At 36.2% G+C, this 19,870-nt stretch overlaps 1 protein-coding gene across 1 annotated transcript in view; it reads right to left on the bottom strand.

Moving 5' to 3' along the window:
- DNAJC24 (DnaJ (Hsp40) homolog, subfamily C, member 24) overlaps positions 1–19,870 on the bottom strand; it is a 39,558-nt gene that overhangs the window by 19,031 nt on the left and 657 nt on the right. Inside the window, exon 2 of the mRNA XM_010563733.1 lies at positions 18,555–18,695. Coding sequence (XP_010562035.1) covers positions 18,555–18,662 — 108 coding nt within the window. The 5' untranslated portion in view covers positions 18,663–18,695. The remainder of the gene's footprint in view (positions 1–18,554; positions 18,696–19,870) is intronic.

The following is a 19,870-nucleotide window of genomic DNA, read 5'->3' as shown; positions in this document are numbered from 1 at the left end:
CAGGCAAGAGAATTTCAACCCAAACTTTACAAATAGAGCACTGCTCTGTATCTGGTGAAGCTACCATTTTTGATGAATGACAGAATTGAATTCAAATTGCAAACAGAAGAGGTAAAAGTCACAAAACTGGTATGCAAAGGGTTGGTTGGATTAACATTGCAAAAGTGAAAGTCACCATGGATAAGCATTGGATAGTATGAGATAACAGCAGTACACATCAATGACACCCATTTCTGCTGATAGGAGAGTTAGATGAATGACAGCAAGTGGACACAAGAGTTAGATACTATGCTGTTCAGAAGAGAAAAAGAATGAGAGGGGAGGAAACATTGGAAGCAGCTGGATAAGAGAGAAACCCAAGCCATTATTTTGAAATAACATTGCCAGACTCGTGGCTGGGAATTCAACAGAATGAGAAACTGACTCCTTACTGGAATAGCAAAGATTAATACCAAGCACTTTAAAAAAATCACATTATCAGAATTTGGGGGGTTCAATCTATTTATTCTTGTATCAAAAGCTCAATATTGAAGAGGCAATATATACAAATTTCAGAATCAGAATTCTCTTTCAGAGTCAATATATGACAGTTTATTTGGTTAATAAGCCTAAAATATTATTTTATTTATTCCACATTATAATATAAAATAAGTTAAAATTCTTTTAAAGACAAAACGGGTGTAAGCAAGCACAACAGCATGCCTCACACAAACAGTCTTGGTCTATACAAAGTTTGGCAACAAACAAGTGTGTTGCACTAAGACAAAATGCACAAATCATTACCAGTACGTCCCTTGCAATATAATGAAGTGCATCCTTTTAACAAATCAATAAGAACAAAATGCAGCAGTTAACATGAACATAAAAATATCATAACTGGAAACTGCATTTAAAAACATTTCTTATGCTTTATACAATATTTGTACATTATCAACTCTAATTGTTATTATCTACAGGTTAAGCTAACGAGGTCAGAATGAAAACTGTCAAGTGTTCTCATCTGACACAAGTATTCATAGGTCCATGCAAATTTGTCTGTAGACTACAGAGCTCATCATAACACTTCACATCATATTAAAAAGAAGCTGCAAGACAGTCAACATTAAGAAGAAAAATATTAACCAGCTATTTCCTTTTAATTTCCAATTGTAGTCTGAATTCTTGTTACATTTCCCTGCCTTTAAAAAAAAAAGAAAAAGAAATCGGAATAAATTTAATGCCAGGCTGTTCTTTGGAGGAAAAGTCCTTTGCCCCTGCTTACAATATATGTAGTAAACACCAGTTTTTACTGGGACTTGCCAATAAATCTCACCCCCTGACACAGAGTGTCTGTTCATACTCAGTTTTTGGCTGCTCTGCCACAAATGCCAACAAAGGGACCAATTAATGAAAACTTTCTTGATACATTCCCAGCGGATGAATGTCTGCCTTGCAGAAGGTACCTTGACAACATTCATCTCGCACAGGCCAAATGGTTGCTCTGTGGTAGCAATTAAGACACCACCAGCCTTGGCTAGATTTAAACCAACAACCAAATCTGTTTAGATCTGACCAAATGCTCATAGAAATCTGGAGAAATTAACTGCTAAACAAGGGCTGGACTGGGTCATATAATTGCATCCATTTCTCTAGTTATCTACAGACCACGTCGACATATTTTTATTAGAAAGAAATTACAATTCTTAAAACAAGATTCCTTACTCTGGCCACATGACCACAATGTTTAAGCCACATCTATAAATATCTAAGAAATCAACAACTCTTCTAAATCATTTCAAGAAATAAAGTAATATGGTAGGCTGATGTTCTGTATTTGCACTCAATTTTTTTCTCTCTTTCTCCATAAAAAGCCAGTGTTCGGTCTTCATATTCGCATAGCTTTGGACAACTAAGCTCATTGCAGCATCCCTCCTCTTTCTAAAATTACATTTGGAAATAGAAGAGTTTTGTTGCTTTGATCCAGAAGTGCCTATCTGAAAGTCTCTTACCATAGACTGTGAACATGAGAGATGAGTGTGATAGCTAGTGGAAAAACCTTGCCTCCATTGCAAAGTTCATCCTATCTTCAGGTTTTTGACCAAGGGTACCCTTTCTGAAATCTCTGTCCTCAGGCAATTTAAAGTATGGCTGGTCAAGGCCCCAGACATCATGATCATTATCACAAAACTAGACATTCTGCTTCTATTGGTCTCAGGGCTCAATAAATTTATGTTTGGAACTATCCAAGATATTAAACTTGTGTATCTGAAATAACTATAGCTAAGCTTAACATGGTATAGGAGAGTGAGTTCCCCTCACCACCCCACACCCCAGCAAAATTGCTCATTTCCAGTTCTGTATTACGTCATTATAAGGCTTGTAGCAATATTTTATATTAAATTATGCAGCATGTATTGAAAGTTCCAGATCAGTTGATAGAGCACCAAAATATAAAGCTGAACAGTCTCCCTGCTGGACACAGCACAAAAAAAGCAACCATATAATGCAATTACAAGACTCCAGGTGCTATATAATTACATTTAAAGTTAACATTTTTGCTAATTTTACATACATTGTCACACTGAATACTTTAAGCCACAAATCCCTATCAGCATGTAACAGAATTAACACACGTATTTGGTATTATCTACACCATGTACACGACAGCTATATTTGAGCAATCAAGCACACAAGACTCCAAATGATCACTTACTCTGGTTATGGGCATGACATACAGATTAGAATCTACGCAGACTAGCTGTTAGGCTTTAGGGCTGAACTCTTTCTTGCAGAATCCGTCCTATGAAGGATTTAAATCAGAACACGGACTAAATTATAAAATCTCTTATTAAACTGGAATTTGAATTTTTGGATAACTGAATTTAAGAAAAGCATGGTTTAGCCACCTGTGCTGGTCAAGAAAAAAGGTGACAAACATGCACTTGGCCCCCACCCTGTGGCACTCACTGAAAGGTCACAGAAAGAAGCCATTTTCCAACTTCACCAGCTGAACTCATTAAATTAGGGCAGGATGAAAAAAACACTTAAGTATTTTACAAAAAATTAAGTGATTTATTCACTAGAAGTATTCTAAAACAGGAAGTGATTTCAGTAAAACAAGGAAGCTTAAATTGCAGGAGAAAATGAATTCATTTTGAAAAAATGTTTGTTGTAAACATTAAACTTTTCTCCTCTCATGGGAGGAGGGAGAATTTCCGAATGAACAGTATGAATTAATCACCAATATATTTATAGAAATCTGTGCAAAAAACCTAATTACCAGTAACTAAATTCTGGCAGTACTACCTTGCCAGACAAAAAGTGATTTACAATTCACAATTACTTGATTTTCAACTGAAAAACTATTACAAACTAATACATAATAGAAAACCAGTTAGGGTGGAACCTTAAAGCATTCTGATGCTACCTGCTCTTAACTTAGAATGATTTTTGCTTGCCATTTTATCACATGAGCCATAAGAAATCTTACTGCCCTAGTATTTCTGTCTTAATACTCCAAAAAGCAGGAAGAAAAACAACAGAGTTTTATTTTTAAAAGCCTATTTCATCTATTTCTGTAATTTGTAGATCACCTCTTACATAAAAAAAAGACCTAAATAAACAAAAGGCTACATGATTTTTAAGAGCAAGACTTGTACAAAACACAGGCTTGATACTTTGATACGTGCTCCTTCTATGAAGTATTAAGCATCCATAGCTTTATGCAAGTTTACAGTGGAAAAGTCAAGTTTTTCAGCAATGAAGACTTCTTTCATCGGAACTATGCTGAAATATTCTTTTTTAGCTTTTCTACACGCCTATTTTGCATATAAAGGTCTTATATAGGAGCCACCCTGAAGCAACATTACACTCTGGGCTCTGTGGCCTACATGGTTCATCAGGTACTAATTAGATAGCATGTTCTGTCAACACTTTCTTGCTGCTCTTCTATTAATTGATCAACCTGCCCAATTAATACAATGCAACACCAGTTCCAAACTTCTTGAGATCCTTTACCTGTGAGAAACGAGGATAAAGGGAAAAAACCTCCAAAAGGGTCACAAGGTAACCACACTTGTCTAAGGTCTGGAGTGACAATAACACCACCATGCTGGAAAGGTTAATTATGTTCCTACCAACACTCTCTTGAGCTTAAGTTTGTTTTTTAGCTAAGAAAAAAAAAAAGAAAGAAGAATAAACACAAGCAAAAAAACATACTTCATCTAACAAGCTATATTAAATTTAGAAATGGTAACAGCTTGTGAAAAAGTAAAGACTGCAAAACTAAACTCACTTAGCCATTAACAGCATATTTATCATCAGAATTTGCAGTTAATATTAATCACTGTTAGATACTGTGTATCAGAAAATAAGTCATGAATATTGTGCAGAAACTACGGTATGCTAATCCCACCTATGTATGCAAGAGTCCAGCAACAGCTGCCCTTAGTCACATACAGTCAGAACAACCATAAATTCACATTTTATAAAAACTATAAGAAATAAAATTTTTTCTCCATTTATTACACTGTACTAAAGATTGCAGAAGATAAAAAAACCCGACAAAGCAGCTGCCAAGCACAACACACTACTGCCACCTAATGCTTACTAGAAGGTTACATCAAAAACATTTCATTGTTTCTCTGCACTATACTAGCATGATGAAAAACGGAGACCAAAGCAAATAAAAGTTTATTATTGTTTTTAAATATCTGCTTCACATTTCCTCCCCTACAGGCTTTCTAAATTGAAGTGATGTGATCATATCCTTTATTGTACACAAAGACTGTAACAGGCAAGATATATGTTCAGTGGGCTTAAATATGGGACTCATATTTCATCTGCAAAAATATCAGGAATGTAATACATGCATTTCATTAGGATACCCATCTAAAGAAGTGAGTACATTCACTAGATCAGGTTCCACTCTTGTTTACATTTTTGTAAGCTATCCCCTGTTAAGTAACTAGCACAATTCAGTATTGAAAAGCTTCACATGTCAAGTATTTCGAAGGGCAGGGGGTGGGGGTTGGGGGTGGGGGTGAGAAAAAGACGAAAAGAGGTGCGGTCTTATGTTAAAACAGCACAAAGCAAAATTACTTTGAAGGTGCTCTTCTTATTTCAGTGATTTTGCAAAGCACTCCCTCTGAAATGTGAAACTTCTTCACTTCCTGAAAAGAATGATTCCAGGTCTTAAACTTGCCTTCCTAGCCCACAATCAATCTTTTCAACATGTTCACTCAATTGGCAGAAGTTAGCAGAGAACATGGAAGTAGCCTGCTTTTTCCACTTGCAAAGAGGAGAAACAGAAAGTGAAGAGTTCCTTGTGACATTCCATCTTTTCATATAGAGATTTAAACTCCCCCAAAGGACATCTACCCGAAGACAGCTGGACAAAAGAGCAAGGAATTTATCTTCTTGATTCATTACTTCAATCCATCTCTTCTTCCTTTTTTCCCCAAACACAAACAATCTTTAAGCTTTTTAACAACTTTAGCCTTTTCCTACCTGATCTTATTATCTGCTTTGACACCGATTCCAGCCTCCACTGTCCATCTCCAGTATGATTCTTATTCATAGGAAATGTTCCTCACTTGAGGAAAAATAAAAGACGACAATTTCATTTTCCTTCTAATCTCTTACACCTTATCCATTTTATGACTTTTTCTAACATCACCCAGTGATCAACTAGCTGGTGAAAACTGTGTCCATTCTTACCCCTTTTTTCTCCTTACAGTCTTGTCATAATCAGAAATTTTTATGCAAGTATCAATCTGAGCTTCCAGCACAATATTCAACTGCTTGCATGCTTTACACACATTATTAATCTTCTCCATACTGTCAGGCCAGAGATAACCACTGCTATACAAAATATCCTGCACAGCAGACCTCCAACTTCACTCGACACAAATAAGAACCACCAGAATAGAAATCCTTCGAATAATATTATTGCTACTATGGCTGTTACTACAAGGAAATATCTGCTGTGACTCAAGGTATTTGCAGCAAAGCATCATCAAGACAGCACATAGGAGGAAAAAGGAATCCTCCCATAACATTTTAGTTATTCATCACCCAAAGAATAATTTTAAAAGAAAACACCCACAGACAACCTGACTTGCTTTCTTTTAAAAACAGCCAGAATAAAAACAAAAGTTAGGATTAAGTGAACACACTTAATGTATGTGCAGACCACCTAACTGGCACTCACTCATAGCTGAACAGTAAAAGCACAGAGTACGACACTATCAATCCAATGCTGCAAATTCTTGAAAATTACTGGTGTCCTCTAAAGTGCAATTAAAAATAATAATCATAGAATAAATTGCACTGTCATAAACTCATTAATTTGCATCTTGGATTTTTTAAAGTTATCTTTCTTAATGTCGTGGTTTACCCCCAGCCAGCAACTAAGCACCACACAGCCGCTCACTCACTTCCCCCCCCACCCAGTGGGATGGGGGAGAAAATCGGGAGAAGTAAAACTCGTGGGTTGAGATGAGAACGGTTTAATAGAACAGAAAAGAAGAAACTAATAATGATAATGATAACACTAATAAAATGACAACAGTAGTAATAAAAAGATTGGAATGTACAAATGATGCGCAGGGCAATTGCTCACCACCCGCCGATCAACACCCAGCCAGTCCCCGAGCAGCGATTCCCTGCCCCCCACTTCCCAGTTCCTAAACTAGATGGGACGTCCCATGGTATGGAATACACTGTTGGCCAGTTTGGGTCAGGTGCCCTGGCTGGGCATGAGAAGCTGAAAAATCCTTGACTATAGTCTAAACACTACTGAGCAACAACTGAAAACATCAGTGTTATCAACATTCTTCACATACTGAACTCAAAACATAGCACTGTACCAGCTACTAGGAAGACAGTTAACTACATCCCAGCTGAAACCAGGGCACTTAAACATACTTTAAACTTCCTCAACCTTCTCTGTGATTAAGCCAAGAATTTCATCACAACATCTTCTTTCACAGTTAAATTACACAGGTTAATAACCTTAATTTCTGACCAGGGTTTTGAATGGTTCTATTATTCACTGGAAAATCTTAATCTTTTGTCAAGTTGGTCATGAATCTGAGCTGAGAGCCATCTGAAAAATCCAAAAAGAGGTCCGCTTTTCCTCTTCTATACTTAGTGTCTGCTGCCAAATTCCCCATATTTTGCATACTTGCTTTATATATTTAAGTACAGTAGCAGCAGGATTGCCACTGTAATTCTGACTATACTTTTATAGAAGTAAAGTTCAACTTCCACAGAAGTAGTCGCTTTCAATTCGATGCTACTTGTAAAAGTCCTGTGATTGCAGAGCTGGTCTTCGACTAAGAAGTAATTTCTAATGAAAAATACTTTATTCTCTGCAGTAAATTATTGAAGTCTAAAGATTGTATCAGGTATGACTGGAATCCTTTCCCAATGCAATTGCTTTTATCATGGCACTGTAGTATCATGATACTACTATTTTGACCTTACATTCTCTTATTGGTCTTAACTACTGACAGTAGGTCTCCACTTTGTTCAAGGTAACACTCCATGAATCTGCTACTTTAAAGCACTCCAGCTCCCCCTGCAAAAACAAGTAATTGTAGATTCTTGTTTGAAAACTTTCTCAAGATGAGAAAGATAACCTATTGCATTGGCAAGGGAAATGGACTACATCTCTGCAGCAGCAATTAGTCCATCGTACAGAAAACTAAGTAATGAACTCTTAGTGCTTTCACCCCCTATTCCCCAGTCTCTAGAAAGACCTAGCCCCTTTAGACTGAGAAGAGTCCAACAAAACAGTAATTACTTCACATGACTTTCACATTAAATATTCACACTTCTCATCCTTTTCAGCTCTTGAACAAACTTAATGCTGAAATGAAATGTAAAGTTTCATTTTCTAGTGATAAAAAAGAAAATCAACTGTTGTTGTATAAATAGAAGCAAAAATTAATTTGGCTAATGAAGGTATGAAAATGAGGAGAGAAAACAGAACCTATGGTTACCAAAAAGAACATCTTTAGAAACAGCTTCTCCTTCATTTTCTTCTGCTTCCATGGCTCCTTATTTTCCTATGAAGAGCCACCCAAGAGCCTTAAAAGCTACTTTAAAAAGCCTTTTGGAAACTATGCTAGACAGCAGAAGATAAAGCAATAAAAAAACCCCACCAAAAACTAGCAAAGAAATGAAACATTTTAAAATTTATATGAGTATAAAGGTAAAAATAAAAATATAAAGGGAATCCTAAAAGCTCCTTCTAAATTTCCAGCCCCTGTGCTCACAATTTACACTGTTAAGTGTCACATTAAACAATGCTCTGTTGTTTAGGCATAAGCTAATGTGGCCCTAGTCATACAGTAATGCCAGTTACACAAATGGTTAGGAAACTAGTTTAGGCAAACGCTCCTTTCATGTGAAAGCAAACCCCAGAATCCTGTACTGTATTGTAAAAAAAAAAAACCCCCCAAAAAAACCAGGGGGGTTAAACTACTGAAAAAATGGGCCTGAACTTTTCCAGCTGACATGTACGGTAGTGGATGAAGGAAAACCCACAGGATGCTATTTCCTGGCTGAGTAGCATCTGGCAGAAGGGCAGGGACAGGCAGTTAGGGGCAGTAGTCTTCAGCTGGCACTGTGACTTGCAAGATGAATACCTTTCTGCAGGCTGAGAAAGTCAACTACTTTGACACCCCACAACTTCCTAGGAACTGCTGAGCACAAAGCACAGTTTTTTGTGTTGTCCCCCCCCCGCCCCCCACGACCAAACCAAAGTATACCATTAATTTTCAGATTCATATGAAACACCTAAAAACAGACAGAGACCTTTAAGAGGTCAGATTTAAGCATAATGCAAAATAATCAAAGTCCCTAAAGCACTTCAGCTGCAGAAGTCACTGTGGGAAGCAGGCCTTGAAGAATAGAGGACTTTTTAAAAAAAATTATTTGTTAGCAGTCATAACTGTAACACTTGCATAACACTTCAAAAATTGCAGGTAGTTTTGGTTTTTTGTTTTCCTGAAAATATTTCTTTTGGCCGTCCCTACCTCTGGGAGCAATATAAAATCTCTATAGTATTTGAAGCCGTTCATGATCTCAAAATAATGGCTTAAGCCCCAGTCAAATTAGAACTTTTAAAATGGACATGAAAAGCTAAATATTAACAGAATTTAGCACTTCAGAAAACATTTGGGTGCAGAACCTATGAAGAAACCACCTACCTTTCATAAGGCAGCTTAAATTGAGAGATACATTAGTAAACATGTTACACAGTATCCAAATAAAAACAGAAGCACCACAGCCTGTTGTACAGACAATACTTTCCTATCTTAGGCAATGCCTAATAAGTCTAAAGCATCTTGAGAAGTTTCAACCCTTAAAATCAGAAGCCATGAAGTATGCCATGACTATGGCACAAAGACTCCATTTCATGGACGTATGGATATCACAGCAGTATAAAAAAAAAAGAAAAAAAGCCCCCAAAACCACATCGGCATTCAGTTATTTCAAATTTTCATAGCCATAGTGACAAAACAATTCCAGACGTAATGCACAGAATCACATAAACTTTGCATCTACTTTGGACTGGATTTACACTGATAGCTTAAAGGATGCATTCATATCTGGATTGATCAGTAGTTTGGTGTTTAACTTCTAACTGAAGGTTGGTTGCGGTTGGCAAATTTCTCGATTTGCAGGAAGGAAACAACTTTGACTGTATGTCCTTGTAACTACTAAAAGGGCATACTTTCCAGATGACTCAAGGAAATCATGCGACAATAGAATACTCTGCTCACTTAACAGACTTTGTTCCTGAGCTTTTTGCCATTGATATTTAATAAGCAGTCTATGTAGACGGTCTTAGCCTTTACAGAACTTCCCCATTTTAGGAAGGAATAGTCCAGAGACGGAGATGAAAAGGTAGAGTCATCACCTAGGACACATCAGCAACTGTAGAGGAATAATCCAAGGTTTTCATCAGTTGAGTTTCAATGGCAACATTTACAGAAGCCATAGTTATACTGAGGGAACCCCACCAAGCCCATACTTTGCATTGCTCTTCTGTAGCAGCAGGAACTAACACTAGATTGCTGGCATGCTCTGACAGAATATAAGTACCTCTTAAAAGAGAAACTCTTGTTCAGCCTCTCCTCAAACACCTAATTAGTTACTATTTCATGTTATGTCAAGAAAAGAAAAATGTTAGCTAAAATGTTGCTCAGAAAACTTGTTCATCTTTACTTTCTTTGACCATGGGCATTCTTAGGTCATAAATCCAAGCAACATAGACTGTGAATGTTTTCGTTATTGTTAATTTGTTGGGAATAACAACAAAGGGTCAACTTTTAGAAATATCTGATTATTGACTTTTCAGCCTTAAAGTGTTACTTTTAACATACTGACTGAAAATTAAATGACAGAGGTTATCCAAATGACTGGCAGATAACAACAAAAAAGCTGAACTTTCTTACTGTACTAATAAAAGCTACCTACAAAGTGCCCTACAAGACAGCCCTTCAGGTATAGGAATTCACTTCTGCATTAAATCAGTTCAAATGAGCTCATGTCTGCTGAGCATTTGGGCTCAATGGGAGATGAGAAAGAATTCATGATGCACTGAGGCAAGGAAAAGGAAGAGGGTGGGACAGTTACGTCATTCACATTGTGATTTTCTGACTCTAAAGTGTTTAAAGGTGGAGGAAAGAAGGAATGTGTTGCTTTAACATATTTCCATAATAATTATATTATGCATTTTACACATAAGGCAAAATTACATACAGATAATTTATTTAAACCTAAAAAAATCCCAACCAAAACAAGTCCCCAAAACACTAAGTTTTACAGGTTACTACATCATACTACAATATTTTAAAAATCTAGTAACTATTTCAGATTCAACACAAAGGTGGCCAATTTCATTTCATAGCAATAAGAGAACCTTATATAAACACAGTTATTGCAAGATGATTGATTCTACCTTTAACATTTATTACCCCTTCAAACTCATGTTCTGGGATTATAGGTTCTTTACATAATTGACCCAGTGCTTAAAATTTCAGAAGTAGGCACTTAAATAAATAGTCTGATTTGAAAATATTGAACAACTCAAGGTACTCTTGACAGTGGCTGCTCAAACGTCAGAATAATCAGAACATTTACTTATGTGAAAACATTATGCCTGTCTTTGTAGCTTCCTTATTTGTGCTTTAATTCATATCTTCCGCTACATGATTTTTATTTCAGACATCTCACTTTAGAAATGAGATAAAAAGCACACTGCGCAATGTAAAACTACTTCAGTGTGTCTGCAAAAGTGCTGAAAGAACACTTGCAAATATTAAGTAAACAAACATCTTTATGGAATTTAGTAAACTAGTACTTAAGATTTTATTTTTAATCAGAATTTTAATTTTATACTGCCTCAGGACACAGTGAATATCTGTAAGTATGGAACACCTTTCACAAAAAGTCTACCAAAGACAGTGTAGATTCTATTTTTAATATATTGTGATGATTAATAACTTACATAACCTGTGCACAAAATGTTCAAGAGAGGCATCAGATTCCTTTGCAGAGCATAAATTACATTAAAGGCCAAGCATGCATTAGCTGAATCTCACATTCCAATTGCCTGGTGCCCATTCTGTTCTTATGTGTGTACCTTAAAACTACAGAGGATGAAGTATCAGAAGCTGCTCATCATAACAAATAAGCTATGGACAATAACCCAGTAAGTAAACAGATTAAATTTAGAAATCGTTTTCCATACTAACATTACTTTCACAACTGGCTGAACTACCTGGATAAGCAATATATTGCTTACTTGCTGGCTTATTTTGTGATGCTATGAGTTTTCTCATATTCAATATAACAGTTAAAAATAACTTTCTCTTACAGGGATGTTCACACCATCCACTTGTTAAAATTCACCTACATCTTTAAAAAAACAATATAAAAAAATTACACATTACAAAGTAATAAAAAGTGAGACATTGCTCCATACAAACTGAGATACGGTAGACACCCACCTCTGATAAAGGAGTACTGCAGGCTACATACCAATACTGTCACATGTCCCTTTTTCTGCTATGGTACCTTACTACATCCTTTTTCTCTTCACCTACATCCATGACCTCTCTGGCCCCCATCCCTTCTGCAAGTCAGGATACCTTTCTCAGCCTGTTCTTGTACAGGTTGTGTCTGGAGTGCGCCTTCCAGCTGGTTGCTGACCAATCAGAGGACTAATTGGTTAATCACTGCATTTCATTTGATTAGCCAGCTGCCTAATTACATAGAACACACACTCCCATTGGCCAGCTACCCTAACAAGAGCATGTAAGGCCCAAGGACCAAGTGCTGCCAGCATTACATCTTCACACAAGCCTGACTGAGCAAGCAGGAGCTTCGGCTCAGACGCGGCAGTCTGTATCACTCTTATGTGGCAGCATCACGCATCTCCAAAACATGTGGCTTTTCAGTACCATCTTGACACAAATTTGTGATACCATTCAGATTGATTAAAGTTCCCGTTACTGCAACATGATCGTTGCCTGGGTAAATACTTGTTCTTCAGACTTACTACTGAATATCGTAATGACGTCTTCTGGTGCAAGAAAAACACCCAAAAAACCACCACCACAAAAAATCAGGTGGATGAATCGAACAAAAGCTCTCATAGCTTAAACAGCAGCAGGAACATCAGCGTGATCATGATCTGGCTAATCAAGCTGTTTGAACTAGTGACTTCTGTAACACTGAGGTTCATTATATACTACATAAGCTAATGAATTTTTCGAGCCCCAACTTGAAAATATGCTCCCTTGTATTTTATTGAAGTCCTAAGTAGTAAACCAGATGTAAAGAACAACTCAAAATAAAACTACCCAGAGTGTCAAAACAACAGTCCTTTGTATTAAACTTAGTGGCTTATCTTTCTCTCTCTTGCAATTATATTAACTTCAGTCAAGCTACAACCAGGCTGCACTGAACTTGTTCTGTTTATAGTCAAATTACAAAATCCATTTTCTACAAGTTAGCTGAAACTATAGTTAGCTAAGCATGATGATCTGTTAAGCATCTAACAAGTATGCTGCTATTCAAACAAAAAATAAAAAAACTGCAAAAGCTATTATAAAAAGGAATACACACACTGCATAATTTCCATTATGAAAAGCATTATTATGAGACTTCTGATACAAAGCTCAAAGTATTTTCATTTTAATGATTCAAATTCTCAACTTAAACTCATCATGAAAAGAAGTTCCTCAGCAGGCAAGCGCTTTCAGGAGTAACACAATTTATTTTGGAACAAACTTTAACACAACAATCATGGCAGCAGATCTTTAACTTCACATAAATACACTCTGCATTTCTTGTGACTGCAGAATTTAGATGTGTACATAAATCTGATAAGATACAACAGATATTTTTTTTTCTCTCCAGGAAGACATATGTCTTTCCTCTACACAAGCTCAATGGAACAATCTCTTCTTGAAGTTATTTTGCTTCATTAAATTAAATTTCTATTAATGTCCTTTTTTATTGTTGCCGAGAGTCATTCTCACCTATGCCTGATCCTCTCTGTTTTCAAATTTTCTACTCTTTCAAACAGATTAAGTGATCACCTTAACACTTTGTATTTCTATACACACACCACCCCTTCCGATAAAAAGATAATCTTTGTAACACTATGTGTTAAATGGCACATTTTATTTCTGCACCATATTAAAAATAAGAGCTTCCTGCATACTCCCTGCTCAAATTACATGGATTTTCTTTAAGATTAGGGCACACACTGTAACAGCAGCATATAATTTTCCTGCACAATAATTTTTTTTCCAGTTGAAAGGTATCCTATAATATCATCAGCATCAACAGGAACAGACACCTGATTTTCATCTAGACAAAGCTTATGTGTTTGGTGACTTTATTCACTGTAAAAAGCAGTTTTCAGATATAGAGCAGCTACATGAAAATTTGAAAACAATCTGGCAACTCATTCTTTGACCACAAAGTGCTACACCAAAAGGAGATGTAAAAATTGTGCCAATAATCAGACAAGTGTAATTTTTTTCCCCAATATCCTATTTTTGTTACTCTAATTTCATCCTCTGTTAATTTTATACACATTAAGAAACGGAACATAAGCACTGTCCTTCCTAAAAGCTGTATGGATTCCTTGAAAAACTAAGTATAGAGCATAAAACCTGTTATCCATTTAAGAAATCTTGTTGAAACTACTGTGTATAACAAGATGAAAAGGCTGTATGTAGCCCAAATATCTCAAAACCATCAGCATGTTCCAAAGACAGAAGATTAAAGACCAAACTCCTACTACTTAGACAACATATTAATTCTCAAAATTTATTGTGATTCCCCTCAGAGTATGGAAACTGCAAGTCTTCCATGCTTCAGAAAGCACCTTAGCATGAACTTAAAACAGCCAATCAAGGAACTTTTGCATTGAGCTATGCTGATTACAAAATACACATTTCTAATTATTTTTTTTTTCCTTTCAGAATTATTAGCACAGAGCTTCAGCCAGAGAAGACACCCGAAGATGAGCCAGCATATACAAAAGTTGGATTTTGTTTTAAAAATAAGCTATTTATAAAATTGCCAGCGTCACACACGTCTTGTGCCCAAAAGTCTGTTGTCTTCAGCTGCTGTTGACTGCTACAATAATAAAGTATCAGGATGATCCAGGTATCAGAGTCACATAAATGGACAAGAATTTAAAAGAAATAAATTTAAGTGTCATTAAGTTGCAAGGAAATTTTATAAATATGAACTTTTACTTAAATACTTAGAAGGTGAGAAGAAAAAAAAATTATTTAAAAAATACCATTACTTTTAGACAAACCTGTGCTATACCACTACTTTTAGGCCAAACACATGCTATTTTCTGTATCAAATTAATAATCCTCTTAAAGATGAAATTGATATTACCTGTAGTAAAATAATTCACTTAAACATATGTTGTGACTTGACCAAATGAAAAAAAAGTAAGCGCAGCAAAGCAAAGTATGGCAAAATGGTAAGTAAATGTAATCACTCTAGTAGGGTGCATATGCACAGTTTTATTTGTTATGGGTTATTACCATTTTCTATCATCAACTTGTTAGAAATGACAAAAACAAGTTATGTTTTAAAAATTGATCAGTTTTAAGCTCATTTGCCATTATGAAATCATTCTTACAAACCTACAATTCAACCATTTTTAATTGCGTACTACTTTGTATTATTAAGGTCAGTCCTGAGATTTAAATACAAATATAGTTATCTTTTGGATGACATATGGCAAGATCTCCAACTCTTTTTAGCTTTGGAAATTTACATCTGCCTGTTCATTCAAGATGCTAAGCATACATGTGTTGACAAACAGAAAATAGCAGATGGCAAAAAGCAAATGCTCAACATGAAGCACTGGGATCATCTGAAGAAGGCTTGGACTCAGACATTTGCCATTTTTATTTAAACAGCAGAATTATTTTAAAAAATAAATTCCACCATCTATTATACTTGATGCTAATGAATATCTGCGATCAGAATATTCATGATTACAGAATGAATGTCATAATAATTGCAGTTGGTATCCGAGCTGCAAGTTGCTTTACAAACTTCTGGATTTTAAGGTAATTAGCACAGGAGGTTAATGTCTGCTGCTACACATAAGCCAGAAAACTTTCTGTATTGACCATATAATTTGTCATGAAATCTTTTAATAGGCAATACATGGCTGCGCTCATCTCCTATTCCAGCTTCTAAACTGGAGTCACTGTGATAATTGACTACTACCACAGTACATAAAAACACCTGCATGTAGACCTGTTCTCTGCCCACACCAATACTACTACTACTTCTACCATCACGATCTCCAACAGCTTTAGAAAACCCAAATGAGCACTTTGTTAGCTTCATACCTCTAACTGACAAGAGCTCTAAGTACAAGCTTTACTTGGGAAGCAAGCGAGTTATGAATAGGGCACAACCGGTAACACGAGAGGTCCATCCAGTGCTATGCTTGTTACTGACAATGAACAGTGGATGCCTAGGGAATAGTATCACGACAAGACAAACATACAGCAACACCTCCCTTGTATATTCCACCAATATTCAGAAGTCCACAGCTCACGAATCTCTGAATCAGAGTATTTTTTGTGTTAAAATGCCATGGCAGACTTTTCTTTTGTGAAAGTCTTACAACTTTTTCAACCACAGAACCATTGGACTCAACAACATCTGTAGCAGTAACTTTCATGCTGTAACTAAGTGTTATATGAACACCTTTTAGTGAAGGTATGTACTGGAGCCTCAGTCACTCCTACGCACAGCCAATGAGTTTTTAAGGTGCATAAAAATAACTGTTGTTTTATTACCACCATGCTTTTAAAGACTTCAGACTGACTGTGCTCAATGCTGTATTAGTAAGTAGACAAACAGAGTCTGTAACAGTTCAGCTAAAAGAAAAAGATGAATAGAGACAGGACATATGGTAACAACAACAGACAAGCTGATCTGTCTTGCAGAAAATACCTACAAGTAAAGATCAGCCACAAGTGTGGCTTTTTAGTCAGAGATCCATCACAGATAGCAAAAGAATTCTGAGCCGGGGGGGGGGCATATCTTCATCTTCTCTAACATTTCTCACTGACTTTTCAAATAAAGAGCTGTAACCAATTAGCCTAGAAATATACAGGTTCTAAAGAAAAGCTTGTATATTAAAATAGTATTTTCATCCTCTAAAACTATAGTTATAGATGTAAACAGAGAGTTGTAAACTCCAACAATCCTGGCTTCATACACTTCAAAATAATTACATGAAAGTAAAGGGTCACTTTCATTTAAAAAAAAAAATTCACACAGGAAAGGCACTACATAGTTTCAGTTCTGTGGCAAACAGCTCTGAACAATATTTTACATACGATTTTAATTCCACTACTATACATAGATTCATAGTGAAAGAAATATATTGATTCCATTACAGTATTCAGTTTAAATTAGCCGCCTATCTGAACAGAAGAGGTACTTTACACTATGATCTCCCTATTGTTTTCATTAAGAACAACAAGACCATTATTAATATTTTATTCACATTTTACTAGTAATTCAGTGGAACAAAAACGTTAGGAGGTCCAAGAAAACAACTACTTTATTAAAAGCAGAACTAAGAAGCTTGGTTTCCAAAGCGCTCTCCTACATTGGTTCTTCTAATGTTTAATAGTGAAGATCTAAGGATTTATGTACTATATCTGCATGCAAACATCTTGTAAGGTGTTGAAGCTTAAGACACCAAGTACATAGATCAGTTACAGGCAAAGAAATAAGTTAGCAGGAAGCACTGAGGAGGAGTAGACGTACAGCAGGAATCCTTAAGCGAATTCAACTAAAGAGTATCAAAATGTGTGAATTTGGAAATGACCTTTAAAACAGTTTCCACAGAGGGTAGAAATAAAATGAATAAGCCAAACAAACACCACCACCCCACCCCCAACCAACCCATGAACTTATTTCACCTCTAACAAAACTCAGTCTCCTGTTGACTAGTATTCTCTTTACCTCGCTTAAAAATCCCAACATCTTATCACATTCATTCTAACACCTCAAACCAAGCAAGATCAGTCATGGATGTACTCTCCAATGCCCTACCAATACTGACAGTCTAGATAGCAGTTACCTAAAGGAATATATAAAAACCAGAGTTCTGCTCACCTTCTTCCTTCTTCTCTACCAGGTTGCCAGTTTTCAAGAAACTTAGAAATTTAGCTACCTTGGGAATTCTATTTGTTTATCAAATTTGGTTGAAAATGGTCAACAGTATCAAAAAAATACACCCCATTTTCTCAGAAAGCCAGGCCAAAGCACCTGTTGAGCAAAAAGCCTGAATTCAGGGGAAGGAGTAAAAAAGAAGAACCAAGAATCACACAAAGTAATCTGGTGAAGCTCTGAGATTCTTATACATGTATACCAGGAGTACAGGAAAAATTAAGGGAATTCACAGAACATCAAGTCTTAATGCATGACCAAAAACATGACTCCACAAAAATGCACCAGAAACTTTCAAATAAAATTGATATTAACATATTTTCCTCCCATACATTTTCTATTCCGTTACTGCAGACTATCAGGAAGAGCTTCTTTTTGCTCTTTGCATCTGGTCTTTATATATTCAAGGGTTGCATTCAGCACATTATAACTGCACGCATGACAGTAAATACCACGAATATCAATTAGCAAATTTAATCAGTATGTGCTACAAACAATGACCTTTCTTGAGCACCTCATTATCCAGCACCTGATGGACAGGTACTTGCTTCAGTTTACTCATGAATGATTAGTAAAGCTGGAAGACGTATCAGTATTTTGGAACGAGAACACCACAACCCCTCTTTGCAAAATGTAACAACTCATAAACTCCTGATGTTTATTTCAAACTTAAGCCAGCCTCAGTGAGCTGCTATTACAAAATACATTGATTAATCCTATATATACAAAAAATGTAAAAACAAAACCTGCAATTGTTATCTTACTGGTTTATAAAATTTATTTTTGCACATCTTAAATAATAAAATACTTACTAATAAAGCAAGTTTTTGGTACTTCCGTTTTAGTTCTGCCGGACTGTCTGATGGCTTTGCACCCAGGATTTTGTACCAGTTCTTTTGTGTTATCCTTTCAAAGGCCATAATCTGACTGGCTTTGAAATTACTTCCTTAGCACTGTGTAAGAAAATTAAATAAATATAATTACAATTTGAAAGAGAAACCATTAGAAAAAGCAAAACTAAGGAAATGTGACAAACTACAGGATCATGAAATAGATTGCAGCCCTCAACCACATCTACACCCCTACATAAGCTCTATAGTGCAAAAAACCAGCTTAGTTCACATGGCCATTCCATCCCACAGAGTATCATATGTGAAGTGAGTTAAGTTGTGTTTCCTGTCCCAGTTGCTTAGTATATCATGTTTCAGAAGCTGTCCATACTCCTTTAAAATCATTTTAACTGTCTGAACTATTTTGAACCTACCCAGGTTATAGATACACTTTTTATATATAGACTTTTTAAAATACACATTTTTTTATTTTGAAGCAATACTGTACTTAATATATGAAAAAATGAAGTACATAAAAGGGTGACATTTTGTCAATTCTGGAATGAGATACATGCAAGAAGACAAAAAGGTATGGCTCGGGTTTTACACAATGATAATCACACTATGGACCCTCCTTCATCCTTCTGGGTAAGAAGGCTTAACTTTTTTGAAATTAAAGTAAAAGAGCACATAAAAACAAACAAAGAAACAAACAAAAATGAATGAAAACATACAAAGTTAGCACAGGTCACTAAATAAAAACCTAACTAGTTGGGTGCTTTTTATTTTTGGCCATCTATCATCAAGCTAATGACCCAGAATGAAAAAAATAAACAGAGGAATTAAACGCCAGTAACAGCACAGTAATGACTGAACTTTAAGCAGATTCTCGGGTATGCTGAAATCCCAAGTTTGTACTGGTTAATTTATCACAAACTTTCTGGTAAGAAGTAACACTGTCTCCAAATAGGGAAGAGTTTTGCAAGTTTTGTAAGACTTTTTTTATTGTTGAAGGAAAGTAAAAGGAATTTGTTTTTCCACTTCAACACGAAAACCGGTTTCTGGTGACTCATGCCGCAGAAGAAATCATTTTTTCATGGGGGAAGAGGAGTATGTTTTTCCAGCCTCGCAGAGCTACCACCGCAAAGAGGGCACACCCGACGGGGGAAGCACCACACCCGCCCCTCCCACTCCACCCCCTTCCCCACGCAGACCCCCTTCTCCCTCGGCGAACCCACGAAGGCTTTTAAAACCACGCGAAAACCCAAACCCCGCCTGGGACCACGCTTCCCCACCGC

The sequence above is a fragment of the Haliaeetus leucocephalus genome, unplaced genomic scaffold (assembly GCF_000737465.1).
Source record: "Haliaeetus leucocephalus isolate CR32 unplaced genomic scaffold, Haliaeetus_leucocephalus-4.0 Scaffold173, whole genome shotgun sequence".
Lineage (NCBI taxonomy): Eukaryota > Metazoa > Chordata > Aves > Accipitriformes > Accipitridae > Haliaeetus > Haliaeetus leucocephalus.
This window is presented reverse-complemented; position numbering and strand designations above follow the sequence as displayed.